Source organism: Phasianus colchicus, chromosome 9, assembly GCF_987193195.1.
Source record: "Phasianus colchicus chromosome 9, bPhaCol1.hap1.1, whole genome shotgun sequence".
Lineage (NCBI taxonomy): Eukaryota > Metazoa > Chordata > Aves > Galliformes > Phasianidae > Phasianus > Phasianus colchicus.
The window spans coordinates 26,157,271-26,171,531 of NC_143444.1; the positions used below are offsets into that span (position 1 = coordinate 26,157,271).

General features: G+C 39.6%; 1 protein-coding gene across 12 annotated transcripts in view; it reads left to right on the forward strand.

Moving 5' to 3' along the window:
• The window catches only part of ELAVL4 (ELAV like RNA binding protein 4), a 74,158-nt gene that overhangs the window by 24,345 nt on the left and 35,552 nt on the right, over positions 1–14,261 (forward strand). For all 12 annotated transcript variants that reach the window (XM_090146647.1, XM_031602184.2, XM_090146645.1 and 9 more), the window contains exon 2: positions 10,243–10,483. In XM_090146647.1, coding sequence (XP_090002773.1) covers positions 10,243–10,483 — 241 coding nt within the window. The remainder of the gene's footprint in view (positions 1–10,242; positions 10,484–14,261) is intronic.

Sequence of the window (14,261 nt, forward strand, 5' to 3'; positions counted from 1 at the left end):
CCCACTCCAGAGTGACTAGGCTGAATGCCCCAGCAACCAGAGATGCTTAGAGGACTCTTTTTTAGCTTTAATAATGATCCAAGGTCACCTCGAGACAATGACAGAGTTCTTGTTTGAGGTGAAACACTGATGGACTGGATCCAGCTCTAAAGAAGCTTTGAGTCTATATGCTGAGGATTGGATGGAAAGGCTATTCAACAGAAAAGGTATTAGCATTGTTTCTTTTCTTCTTCCTTCAGTTCTTAAGTACCTATGTAAGCTGTTTGTCTGTGTTTGGGTTTTTAGGACAGCTCTGCCTTATGATCATTAATGCTTCCACTTTCTTAATGGTTGCCTATTATCATCTAAGCAAAACAGTGTATAGGGTTTGAGGTTGGGCTCTGCAGGTGGCCTGGGACCCGTTGTCTTCATGCATCTGCACCTGGCAGGAGCATTTATTGTATTTTAACCAGGGCTACTTTATTCAATCTTACTCCTTCCTCTTAGGAGGAGTTTCAAAACATATTTGAATGTTCAGGGTATGTTCATTTATTTGAATAAGAACTTAGTTAATGAGTTTATTTAGGGAACTTCAGGAAACTTCAGGAAGCATCCTAGTAATTTGAGTAAGGAAGATGTTTGGTTTGGTCTGGGGCCTGTTTCCTTTTCTTAGTATAGACACTATTGGAGTTTGTCAGGGATAAGCTAGTAGGATCTTTTAGCTGTACCTATGATAGACACATGTGCTTGATATTTTGTCCTTCATCAATTGAATAGTACACTATTAATCTGTGGGTAATGGTCTTTGATCTCAGCATAGGTGCTTTTTCTGCAGGAGATCTTTCTATATTATTGAGATATTTGTCCTATACATTGCTTTACTTAACTTTGTCTAAGCAGTTTTGTAGATACTTCACTTGTGACAGCATCAGACTAAGCAGCTCCTCTGTATCCTAGAAGATCAGTTCTTATCACTTACCAGCAGGAATTTCTCAAATCCTCAATTTAAATTTTCTGTTTGTGCCCATTGCTATCTTATGTGGTCGTATTACTCCAGGGTAGTTCATTTTAACTTTGTCTCCATAGCACCTTGCAGAAGCAAGGATCCCTATTTTTTTTTTTTTGTGAAAGTATTCCTGGAAGTAATAATGGTGTGTTACAGGGCAGTAGAATTAGAGGTTAGTTACAGAAATGCTTTGAATTTTTGTTCAGTACTAGTCTAATTCAGTTGAAGACAGGACAGGGAAAAGTGCTGTCGCTCTGCAGTAAGCTAACATTTCTAATGAATAAAATGGAAATTCCAGTGTTCCCCACATCCGTCTGAAGATGTATCTCTTGAACTTGTGAGCAGTAGTATCGATAGAGATGTTATTGCCAGCAGTCAAGATGTACACGTTGATTAGTGCTTCTGAATTGCATTTACCTGTGTGTCTTCATTAAGGTGCTGTTGAGGACAGAGCCTGTAATACATTGGTTGTGGTGTGTTTTGCTAAGCTATAAATTCCTACATAATCTTTGCTTGTCTGAAAAACATGCAAGCGATACTTTCTAAAGAGAGAACAAATGGTTTAGGAGCAGAAATCTTATTGCAGAGAACATTAATGAATCTTAAATCATTTAAAGGCTTTTGTAAATCATAGCTTTTGCTTCTAGAACTTCGATAGTAATAACAGAGGTGGGGGGTTGGATGTCCCTGGGCTTCAGGGGGAGCCTGCTCTGGCCTGCCTTTGCTTTAACTGCTGGTAAGTAGACTTCAGGTTTTTTCCATCTTGATCCAGTAGCAGTTTTACAGTATGGCTTGTAGTACAGTTTTCACTACCTAAATGTGTGGCTTTCAAATAATTCTAGGTATTCTTTAAAGGGAAAAAAGATGGAGTTGTGACAGGTCTACAGCAAATGAAGACTTGCAGCTCTCTGCTTATTGCATTAACAATGTATAGCTGTGGAAATCTGCATAACTACATGATGGGACATAGGTATTCTCACATCAGTAACATAATTCTAACAGAAGTTAGTAATATATAACACAGTAATGTAGTCAGTAAAGTAGGTAGCAGCTAGGAAACAAAATTGAGCTAAGAATAGAGTTCAGAAAGTAACTAAAACTATAGAAAGATTTTTAAGTACGTTTAATTTTTGTATGGATACTTGTATTTTTAGGTTGTTTTGTTTACACTTAAGAGCTGCTTCAGTTGTTTGACCCTAGCATTCTCTTGTATTTCTTTTGTATTATTAGTGCTGTGTGGTATCCAGGCTTTTGAGAACCTTGCCAGTCTTTCAGGGTTTGTATCATACTCACCGTTTTTTGGTTTTATCACCCTGCAGAGGCAGATTTCTAAATACAGTTTTCCTAGTCTCCATCTTCTTTTCAAGACTGATGAAGCAGTTAGTGGGAGACTTCTTTCCTGCCTTTGTTGCATCAGTCTAATAAAATGTGATTTGTTGCAAAAAAAAAGATGCTTTCATCAGATTTTGGCTTGGAGCATCAATCAGAGAAATATGTCATCTTTCTGCTGAAACTGTTTGTTTTTCAGACTCCTTCAGCCTTCATATGCATCTTGAAAGAACAAGTAGTAGATCCTGATTTCTGAAAAAGCCAGGAGGGAATAAGGAGCAGTACAGATTGATTAAATAAATAAAGTAAACCCTTGTGAGATTTTAGGAATGGAGCTGTCCAATATAAGTTTGGCAGAGGCAGCAGGATGATTGAAACCATGTTCTTTCAAAAGGCAGTGTCTGATCGTGCTTCCTCTGCTTGGGTTTCAGAAATGTCTGGGCCTTTTGGCAGAGGCTGCCCTAGAGGCAAGTGGGCAGGAACACTGATGGCCCTGTTCTGGCACACAAGTAGGCCTGCTCCTTGCCATGACCTCTTGTTCAGGGCCATGATGTGTGGCACACAAGGAACTATAGAATATTCTAAGCTGAGCTGGTTGTAGAACTTATCAAGCTGACCCAAGATGCATGCATTTTCCTCTCCTGGTGTTTTATGATTGCTTCCTCTGATGCTGCATTCCAGGGCTGTGATTGAATACTGTGAAATCAAGGCTGAATTTTCTTATATCTTCATATGTAAATGAAGTTCAGTGTCAGAAATGATTCTAAAGTATAACTGGTTGACTTTCTAGAAGTCAGTTTTCTCTTAGAGTTAACCTCATGCAGGGGTGGTAGGTAGTTTCCCTGATGCTGCTTGTTACCTTGGTTCTTTCTATCCCTCATGCTGATGGAATGTTTTGGGCAGAAGCAACTTAGAATGATGAAGTCCAGCTGCTTGGGCACTCCAGGGCTGTTTGGCATATTGCTCTAGGCCTTTGCTTGATTCTTGGAGAGCACTGAAGAATAGAGTAGAACTGTGCTGAAGTTTCCAAGATGCGTAATTTCTCCATAGACATCTTAAAGCAAAGGATCTGCTCGCCATGATGGAAATCAAGCCTGGTAGAAGTTCATAAAGAACCACTGTTACTGTGGATTGAGGTAATACATATGATAAAGTTGTTTGCACATTCTCTTTCTGACAGTGTCCTTTTACAAGTGCGTGCTTTATTGTGTGTGGGGTGGCTGCCCGTGCTTGCTCTCCAGTTCAGCATGCTTCCTGTTGGTTTAAGGAGCGCTGAACTACAGGACCCTAATTGTAGTGCTTCCCAGTCCTGTTTCTCAACCTCAAAGTACCTGCTATGAGGATAAGAAACCACATGAAGTTTTTGATATAGTGCATTTGTTCCTATCTGTTGTGTGGTTATTGGACATGTAGATCTGAGAACGGCTTCCTCTACTCAGACCTTGATGTTGAAATGGATCCAGCTTACTTGAGTGTCTTGCCTTTTTTTTCCCAATCTTTTTTGTCATGGAAATCAAATGTAAACCTGTAAATCCCATACTTTTTGGGAGAAGAAAGCATTTATTACCACTTTGTGAGGTTCAGATAAATCACGAGTTGGTGCATCATAATGCTGTTTTGCCTTTTACCAGTTTTGTAAGGAAAGGTAACCCTATGACTAGGCTGGGTTTGAGAATACGGAGTTACCCTTCTAGAGCTGTCACAGCTTACCATGTGTCTACAGCAGTCTGCTAAGATACTTTCCTTTGGTTTATTTTGCTTTGCCCCTTCTGCAAAAATTTAAATAAAAATAAACTCTTTCATTGTGTTGGTGCAGCAGCAGTCCCTGTCCTGACAGTATTTGGCATAACTTGATGCTGGTATCAGTTCTGTCCTTCAGGCATTACTGTGATAAGTCATGTTGCCAATAAACTTTACATTCATTGTGCTGCAATTTGGAGGCAGGCTGTTTTGTTTTGGCATTGTCACACAGCAGCCTGTAACAAACTAGATCAAGGCAAGCTGAGCTATGAAATTAACTTTCTTGTTTGAACAGAAGTAGTCTACTGAAGTGAATGCATTTGTCTTCTCCACTGGGATCAGTTGTGTGCTCTTGTGGCACCTGGTAAATGTTAACTTGATGAAAATCTTTGGACACCATTTCAACTTCAGTACAATGCATTCTGAAACAGATCAGTAAGAAGACTGTAGCCTTGCCACCATCAGCAGTGACTGCTCATCTTCAGCTGGATCTTTGAGCCATATCTCTTTTTTCAAGACATCAAATATCCCTTCCTCTGGAACGGAGGAGAAGAGCACCTATAGGAGTGTGTAGGTCATTGGGGAGTAAGTCAAAATATGGAGGGTTTAGAAGAAAAAATAATTTCTGGGATATTGGATTTGCTTCCAGGCAGGTTTGCTGAAACCTCCTTTATTTCATGTTCACGATGTATTTATTGAGTAAATGATAGCAAAGTCTAGTTGTGTGGTACATAAGCCTTAATAAAAAAAGTAATTGACAGTGAAATCTGACAGTTGTGCTATAGAGGAGAAGCTCTGTGCAGCTCTAGTGCAGACTCAGTGCCTCGCCAAAGGTCAGCGCTGACGGAAGCACACAGTGTGTCCATGAGCAGAGGGGTGCCTTTTGCCCATGCTGCTGGAACTCTTGCTTATTGTTTTTAAAAATTCCAGTGAGAGGAAGATGAGATTTGTCCTGATTTTTATGATCCAGCAAAATTCAGCCAAAATGTAGAGTTGTGCTTAATGCCATGGAAGTGAGTAGAAGGAGCAGCATGAAACTGGAGTAGGGCCATACAGTGCTGGTGGAGGGCTGAGGAGGGCCAGGTCTTAAAGCTGCTTGTTTCAGTGCCTGTGAGGGACCCTTCTGGCTTTGGCATGGTGTTCCTGTTGGTGGGGGCGGATGGAAGGCCTGTGGCTGGGCTGCTCAGGCAGCTCCTGCAGATTGGGCTTTTCAACCTGCAGGGAAAGTTCTTGTGGGATCAGGCTGGTGTGCTGTGCTAACTGACTTCCTTGCTTTCAGAGGAAAAGAAGCTGGGAGTTTAAAAACCTGTTTCTTTCTATAGAAAGAAAAGCATTGTGACTCTGTTTTGTTTGAGAGGTTCTGTTTGTTTTTCCTTTTGTCATCTTATTCAGGAGATGGCTGTGGGACCTCTGCCATGGCACCATTTGTTTTCTCATGTAAAAGCAAACAACTTGCAATGCTAATTAAAGAGCTTTTTAAGATGAAGTAAGAGCTTTGCATTATTTAATTTTTTTTGAGAGAATGTTCTGAGTTTGTTCATTAATGAACAGTTAGAAATTAAAATAAAATTAGACCTCATGAATTCTTCATGAGGTGTAATTTACCATCATTCTTCTTGGCATTTAGGTGCTGTGAACAGTTTATTATTCATAGATAACATTTTTGACTTCTAAGTCCTCAAAATGGAGCTGTCCACATGAATCCTTTAGAGTTCTTAGAATTTTTTATTCAGGCTCTTAAGGGAGAGATTGTGGTATGTTTAAAACACTTCAGTGCCTGCGCATACGCTTATTTTTAAGGTTGTTAATTGCTACTCTATTTTTTCAACATCTAAAATTAATTTCTCTTTATTGTGGAAAACGGGCAGCAGAGCTTATGTAACTTGGATAACAAGAATGAGTGTTAAATAATATGCTGAGCACACACTCCTCGCAGTGTAGGTCTGTGACAGTCTTTCACTCCAACAGACAGACCTCTTTCAGTCTACTGAGAGCAAATCTTGTAAATATAAAACATGTATATTTACATTTATGAAGCCATTGGCTATTGTTTATGCATGCAATAGGAAGATAAGCCTGTCTTAATTCAGTCTGTGGGTAGTTTTCTAAATGATTCATTAACTGTGCTTTGTAATGGTAGATGGATGTTACACACTTACTGTAATAGCAACTGAAGATAAATGTCAGTCATTGTAGCTTGTTTAAGCTTTGTAATCGCTTTGTTTATACATACAGGTATTCTTTGCATTATTGTTGGCACTAATAATTCAGCAGCACTAAATTAATTCAATTAATTTGAGAAAATGTATAAGGAGATACAACAAGTATTTCTGAAATATAGTTTGGAATGCAGGGATTGCTGTAATGTGCATTTGCTGCTGATATTTTGTAGGAGGGGTTGTACTAAGCCTTTTGGTAAGCAGTGTATTGCAGAATGCAGGCAAGGCTGATGCTGAATTCCTGAGCAGCAGAGCTTTCCTTTGTGAGATCTGTCAAACTGAAATACCTGGTGCCTGGCTGATGCATTGCCATACTGAGAAAAGTAGTATACTAAGAAGCAATTCTTATAATTCAGCGGTCTGAAATGTACTTAGAATTTGAGGTATGAGTTGCCTTTTTTAACTTCAAAAAAAAAAATCGCAGTCATAGAAATTTTGGTTTTGAATGTTACAAACATGGAACATTCAAAGTATTGGTGCTTAAATTACTGATGTATAAAAATAGTAACTGCAGCTTTTTCTTCAGTTATTGTTAATCTCTATATAGAAAAGGAATGAGAGGGGAGCAGAAAGCTGTGATTCTGTACCGGTAGCACGGGCACGTTAGCACATGTGGTTGTATTAGTGAGATTCCAGCTAAAGTAGGTTAGAGAAGGGCTGCAGAACAACAAAGATGTTGCTAGGTTAAAGTAGTGTGTAAGGAGGTATAACTGATCTTTAAGGAATTACTGTATATTTATATTTCAAACAATCTTTGTATGCAGCCACTGGTGGGTTTTCAACATTTTACTTTGTTGATATCCAGGTGAGCCCTTCATGAGCTAAAGATGAATTCATAACCTCCTTCCATACTTTAGGATTTTATAAAAAGTACTAACATTAATTAATGTTATCAGCAGTAATTACAACATAATGAGAATGAACTATTTGCTGAGGAAACTGTAGCATGTACTTGAAAAATATCCATATTGTGATATAAGTATTTAATTCAGAGTCTGTCTTCATGTTGTAGACGAAGTGAATGGTATGCTGAAACTTTACATGAGAATAACTACATATATTCAAAGAGCAGTGTGCTGACAGCTTCTTAATGTTAACTGCTATCCATGTTCTCATTGATTTGTAGGGTTGAGGACAGTGTTAAAAAGAGGACTGGGATTTATGTTTCTTGTTAGTGTTAATTTAAGTTTTTGCTAATGATGTGAATCGGTACATATGTGCAAAATAACTGATGCTCCTTTGTGCCCATGAGAGCTTTGGATGCTTCCCCTGGCACTTAGCTCCTTTATGCAGAAATGGCTCTGTACAGACTTGAAATTATGCAGTAAATAAAACACCTGTCTCTGTTATCTAAATTTTATGTACAGGTCCATTTGTAGTGATCTACAATTTTGTAGTGCTTCGAAAGGCCAACAGGAAAATAAATGCTTCTCTACTACTGACAAATGAGGAGATCTGATTGGAGCTAAGAGCAACCAGGAGGAAACCTTGGTGCCTGAGGTCACACTGGCTTATGCTGAGATCTTTGGAGATGCTATGTGAGGAAGTGTATTTGTTCAAGAACAGGCTTTACTGAGCAGCCTAGGTTATTCCCAATGTTCTCTATTTGTTAAATACCTTAAACTGTATTTACTGCATGGAGTAAAAGGTAAAGCGTGCTTAAAATGCAGCTAAAAGGAGTTTGTGAAGCACAGAAGTAGGACACAGCCAGCTTCGAATTTTGTTGAATAGTTTTTTTTTAAGAGATTGAGGTTTCTGTTTATCGTGGGAAACTATACATAGCTTTTGTTGCTGCTGCTAATAATAGGTGACGTAGCTCTGTCAGCACGCTGTGCTGAAGGCCAGCTTCTGCTGCAGTGGCTTCAGAGGGCCAGGACCAGTACCTAAAACTGCAGTGTGTCTGGTGGCTTTTGTATTGGAAAGAATACAGTGAGATGACTTAGAGCTGCTGCTAGCCATGTCTGCGTCGCTGCCATCTTCTGACTGAACCTGGCTAACTGTCAGGTTGTGCTTGGTGGGGCAGGACCAGGCCTTGTCCTGCCTGGGATGGCCTGTGCTCTGCTCCTCAGCTCCTGGGGGGGACAGTGGGAAAACCCCAGCTGGATTTTACTTGAATGAGACTGATATGGTGTGTGTATGTATATATAATACAAGCATGCTGAGCTCGGTGTATTATCTTTAGGGTTTCAGGAGCCTGCATGGGCAGCAGGTTATTAGCAAAGCTTAGGATTGGAGCAAGAACCCGCTGTAAGGCTAGAGATGCGGAGATCAAAAGATTATCTTCCAGCTGGACCTCTGAGCTAAACAGATTTAGTGGTGTCTGAAGCACTTAGTGAGTAAATATGTGTTGGAAATCGGATTGGGGAAGAGAGTATGGCTAATTCTGGGTAAGCAGAAGGTCTGCAGTGCTGAACATATGGGTGGGTGCTGCCTCACCTGAGGTGTTTGGGCACACGTGGCTGCTGAAGTGGGCAGTGGGGCTCTGAGGCTGCTGGCTGCCCCAGGATTAGCACTTCTTTGGAACTGTTCTGCTTTGTGGCTAAAGGCCTTGCTGTTTAAGCGTAATGTAGCAAGGTTTCCTTTTATTTGGAAATGCTCAAACCACGTAATGTATTCTGGAGTCCAGTAATCAAAATCAATAGCAATTTAAAACTTGTTTCCATAGATGAAAATGAAGGATTATTTAATAAATGTAGCTTTAAATAAAGATTAAAATATATCAATGTAAAAACAAAAAATGCTGACCGGAACTTAGTCTATTTAGAGACTTAAGCACCTTGGTACAGTTAATTTTAGATCATACTCCTCTGTTCTGGTGCCCCCCTCTCAACCCAACTACGAGCCTAATTTGTCGCAATACATACCTCCCTGGCTTCAAAAAAGAAAGCTAATTAAGTCATGAGTAATTATTATAATTACAGGATGAGATGAGCACAAGGCTCAGTGCTGGTAGCTCTCCTCCATGCCCTTCCTGTGGTGCACCTTCCCATGGCTCCTGCTCACTCTGTCCATCCGTGGGCACAGCAGGTCCCTGCAGAGCCCTGAAGCACCCAGGTTTATTTTCATCCATGTCTGTACAGCTCTGCTGCAGACTGCGTTCTCCTGTGTATCCTGCAGGCAGAGGGGCCTTGCATGCAGCTGTGCCCACATGATTGGGCACACTTGTGACAACAGGGACACTGTCACCTGTCTGTGTGAGCAAAATAGCTTCTTACGTGGCATTTCGGAGAAGTCTTGGTGGAAAAACTGGACGTTCATGTTTCAAGTTAGAACCACGTGTTAAAATACCATTCTGCACTGAATAAGCTGTATCTGATTAAACCTATCCAGTAACTTATCTGAAGACCTTTGTATCTCTGAAGATTGCAGATCCAGGGCTTTATTATTTAAAGAGGTGTCAGTTAGTTAGTGAAAAATAACTGGAAAATATAGGTCATCCCTGGAACCAGTAAGTGGTATGCCTTGGGACACGGTGCCTGGATTAACTAAAGGCAGCCCAAATGATGACACTTTGCAGATTGGCTGTGCTTGGTTAATGTTGTTGTCGTTGCACTTTGTGATACAGTTATTAAATAGGTAAAATATTTTACCTTTTCGTATAGAGCCGTACACTTATTTCATCTGATTTAATGGAACTATAATTTTAATTATGATTATTACCTTAAATTATAATTAAATTTATGTGGTTTAAATATACATTTGTGAAAATGGCTGTGTGATGAAAGCAGAAATCAGCTTTGCATTAACAAAAAAGGATTTTTAAACTGCATCTTAGTATATGCTCACAGCCAAAGACTAGCATGACCTACTTTGCAACAATAACAGAGGAATCAAGCCGGTTTCTTTTGTTGAAATATCTAAATTGGCCGTGAATGCTACCTACTCACTCGTTTGTAAGTATCTTTTAAAAAAACAGCATTTATATCTATGAAACTTAAGGTTTCTTCTCTTTTTCTTTTTTTAACTTAGATAATTAGCACCATGGAGCCTCAGGTGTCGAATGGCCCTACTTCCAATACAACCAATGGACCCTCCAGCAACAGTAGAAACTGCCCTTCCCCCATGCAGACGGGGGCTGCCACAGATGACAGCAAAACCAACCTCATAGTCAACTATTTACCCCAGAACATGACCCAGGAGGAATTCAGGAGTCTCTTTGGGAGCATTGGTGAAATAGAATCCTGCAAGCTCGTGAGAGACAAAATCACAGGTAAGCTGTTGAGCGTTGCTTGCTTTCCTGTACATCAGGTTCTCTTTACACTTAAGGTCAGCAAAACCTCAGTGCTCGTATTGCAAGTGCTTTGAAATACTGCAGGTATCATGGCAAGCTTCTTCTGATGGTGAACCTTTAGTTTTCAGTTATGTGTACTGGCTGCAGATCTACAGGTGAACCCTTGTTCTTCAGCCCACATACAGCTCTGGGGAGTGAAGCAGACATTACCAGTGTGCGTGCATTTAATGCTTCCTAGGCAACTTCTTGCAGCAGAGCTCAGATGATGACATGGCTTTCCTCATCATTCTTTTATTTTTCCTGATTAACGTTGACTCAGTTGTACAAACGTATCTGAATTGCTTGAGCCAACTAACAGTTCATAATTCTGACTTTCTTGTGGACTTCATAGTACCTTCATCAGACTTCTGCACATTAACATTTCAGAGCCACAGTGGTTCTGTGTGTCCATCACAGCCCCTTATCTCTGGCTTCCTGGAACAGTAGTGGTGTGTAGTTAGGAGCTACTGCTCCAGATCTCATTTGAACACTTGTGATTATTGTGATTATTGGTTAATGAACTTTGTTCCCTGAAAACAGCATAGTTTGCAGTGACCTCTTCTTCTGTGGGGTGGCACCCGTTGATTGGTGCCTTTGGAATGAGAAAAGCTTCCAATTACAGATCTTACCTCATGGAAGACAGTGGTGTCTCCACTTTTGCTAAAGAAGGTGTAGGTAGGTGCTGATGTACCTCACTTGCTCTGCATCCTTGCTGCCACAGCCAGAAATTCACTGATGGACAGAACGGCAGCAGGGTGAGCAGTGACTTCATGTAGTTTGCTTTATGGGTTAGTTTTATAGGTTGTGTCTACTTGCACTGTAGGTGGTAAACAGCTGAAACGTCTCTGCTGTTCAGCATGTCACTGGTGTTATGTTTAGCACCAAGTGCAGCAGACTTGGGAAGGAAAGGGTTCTAGCACAGGAGCAGCCCCTTCTCAAGTGTGTGCTCTTGGCAGCTTGAGTGTGCATCATCTGGAAAGAGGCACTGTCAAAATGAGGAATTGAAAAGACAAGTCTTCATACCTACATCTGTAACAGCCTGGCAGCTGTTTTATTGGCAGCATTAGGATTATCTGCTTAGTGCTTCTAAACATGCAATGTTTCTTTTTTATTTACTTCCTGACATACAGCAATGTTCTTGTTTAACGCAAGGCACATAATAAATGGCAGTAGCCCCAGGGCAGCTCAAGTCCTCAGAAGTGTAGTCCGGCAGAGCTTTCTGTTTGCACATTGACCATGATGTATCTATTTCAATATATTTTCTGATTGGGACACAGCTTCAGGGTATGGAAAAAAAACAGATTGAAAAATCAACTTGACTTCTTTTATTTATTCTTCTTTTTCAACTTAAAAGAAAAACAATTTGCTCGTGCACTCCTTTCCAAAAATTTCCATGCCGAGAGCTCAAGTTCTCTGCTTTTGATGCCTGTCTGTCCCAGTACCCCACTATGACACTTTTGATACCTATTACCCGACAAGCTTTAGCCCCCCAATATTTTTTTCTTTTCAGCCTGAAAATGATTTGGGAAAGAACTACAAGTTACTTGAGACCCAAGTGAATTACTAACTCTCATCTACAAGTGTGCCTCGCTTGAATTTTGATTGTGGCAGGTCTTGTATTTTAGTAACTTTATTTGCCTCCTGTATTTCTTGTTGATGGGGATTTCCTTGAAACAGAATCTCTGAATTCTAGATATTGTGTGTTGTTTTCGTAGAGAATTGGCAGCCTTTGTAAGGAGAGCTGTTACTTCATCTGCTTGTTCTATTTCATCTGCAGGCTCTTGCCTTTATATTTGAAGATGTGAGAAAATTGGCGATGTGATCTCACATTTTTTGGGTAGTTTTTTACCTATAATTTTTCCTTTAAGATTATTAAGAGTTAAAGTCAATAACTTCATAGCAAATATTCCTTTTTATTTAAAAAATATATATATGCTTTTTGGACACAGTCCCTGTGTGATGTAAGAACCTCCATGTTTTAAAAAGTGATGCGAGTGGAAATTAACCAAACCAAATTCGGGTAGGAAAAAAGCTACCAGGATTGTCCTCCAAAGCCTGTGCTGTTAATTTTTGAAAACAGAATTAATCTGATCAGGTTTGAGACCTGTGATGATACAGTGTCGCTACACTTCAGGGTGCATTTTTAACTCTTGTATTAATTCAGGATTGCTAAAACAGTAGGCTGTTACAGGAGTAGCTGACTTCTCAGGGGGTTTCTGCTGCTTTTCCATATTAAAAATCACTGCAGATTTATTTGATAGTGAAGCTGTACTGTAGAAGAAATATTAAATTCTTAAGCTACTTGCGCTGAACTGATGGAGGTCTGAAACAATTAGTTTGGGTTTGTCTGCTTTTGAATTTTTTCCTCAAAATCATTGTTTCCTCAATTTTATCTTAAATCTCAGCTAAATGTATGCTGGTAAACAAATGTTAAAATATTTGTTTAGAGGCATGGAAAAGGTCACAGACCAAATGTTAAGTAGCTAGTCTGGAGAAACCATATTTAAGTCTTCCTCATATTTCCGAGGCTAGATTGAATTTTTTGTGTGAACCAGTTAAATTCTGTGTTCCCTATCCCGTTAAAGCAGGTGCACAGATACTGTGGAAAAAATATTTAGACTCTCAAAATGCTATTTTTTCAGGGTGTTAAAGCTAACCAAAGTCTGTTAAAGTATCTCTTTGAAAGAATTTGTGGTCTGAGCTGTTTTATTTTAAGTGGATTAAAGAGTACGTGTCAGCAATAATCATCTGCTCTGAGTCTTTTTGCAGGTCTTTTACAACAGCACTAGATTTTTTTAAGGAAATTGATTCGTGATGTTACCCCTCGTTTTGGAAAGACACATGTTTAAACAACCATGTTCCCTTACTAAAAAATATATGCTAATTTGGTAGTACACCGTGCTGAGTTGAATAGGAATGACAGCTTCCAAGACAGCCTTTAATTTGGTATTCAAAACCAAAATTGTAAACTTGGGTTTTGTTTGGTAGCTTTGCAGAACAGGCAGGATATACAGTAGCATTTTTAAAAGATGCTAATGACTTGAAAGAGGAGATGGAAGTCAGGCATAAATTTTAATTATGGGGGAGGGGCTGTGATAGGAAAATGCTTTTTTCACTGCTGAGATTTTTAAGGGAGCAAGACAAGGAAAAACAGACTGAAGATAGTTGCCTTCATTTGGCTGGGGTGTTTAATAAAAGCAGAACTTGTGGTTGTAAAGTGTGCTTATTAAATTCTTCATTTACACTACCTAATTAATTCTAGCATTTTAAATTAACAGTGAAACTGGTCCCTGCTGTACCATTTCATAGCTACTGCATATTTCGTCCAACAACCCAGTTGTTCAGGTTTAATCAGCTGCTTTCCAAAAATGAGGAGAAGGAATTTGAGTTTGAAAAAAAAAAACCACAAATGGCATAAACATTTTAGTACAGCTTTAGATGAAAGGAGATGACTTTATGGAGAAGCGCTATGGTTTTCAGATGGATATGAGGCTCTATGCTTACAAATGATGTTAAAACTGCATGTTTTTGCAGATGCACTTCATTTCTTCTTTTGTTCCAAGAAAGAGATTCACCACTAGCTGACTTAAGCTGGGGAAGGGAATGGCTTGTTCATCAGCATTTATTTTCTCAGAATTTCCTGACCTTCTGTCCCATCCTTGGAAGTAAAAGGTTCAGTCAGTGTAGTGTCCGTCAGAAGCACTGCGAGCACTGCTGG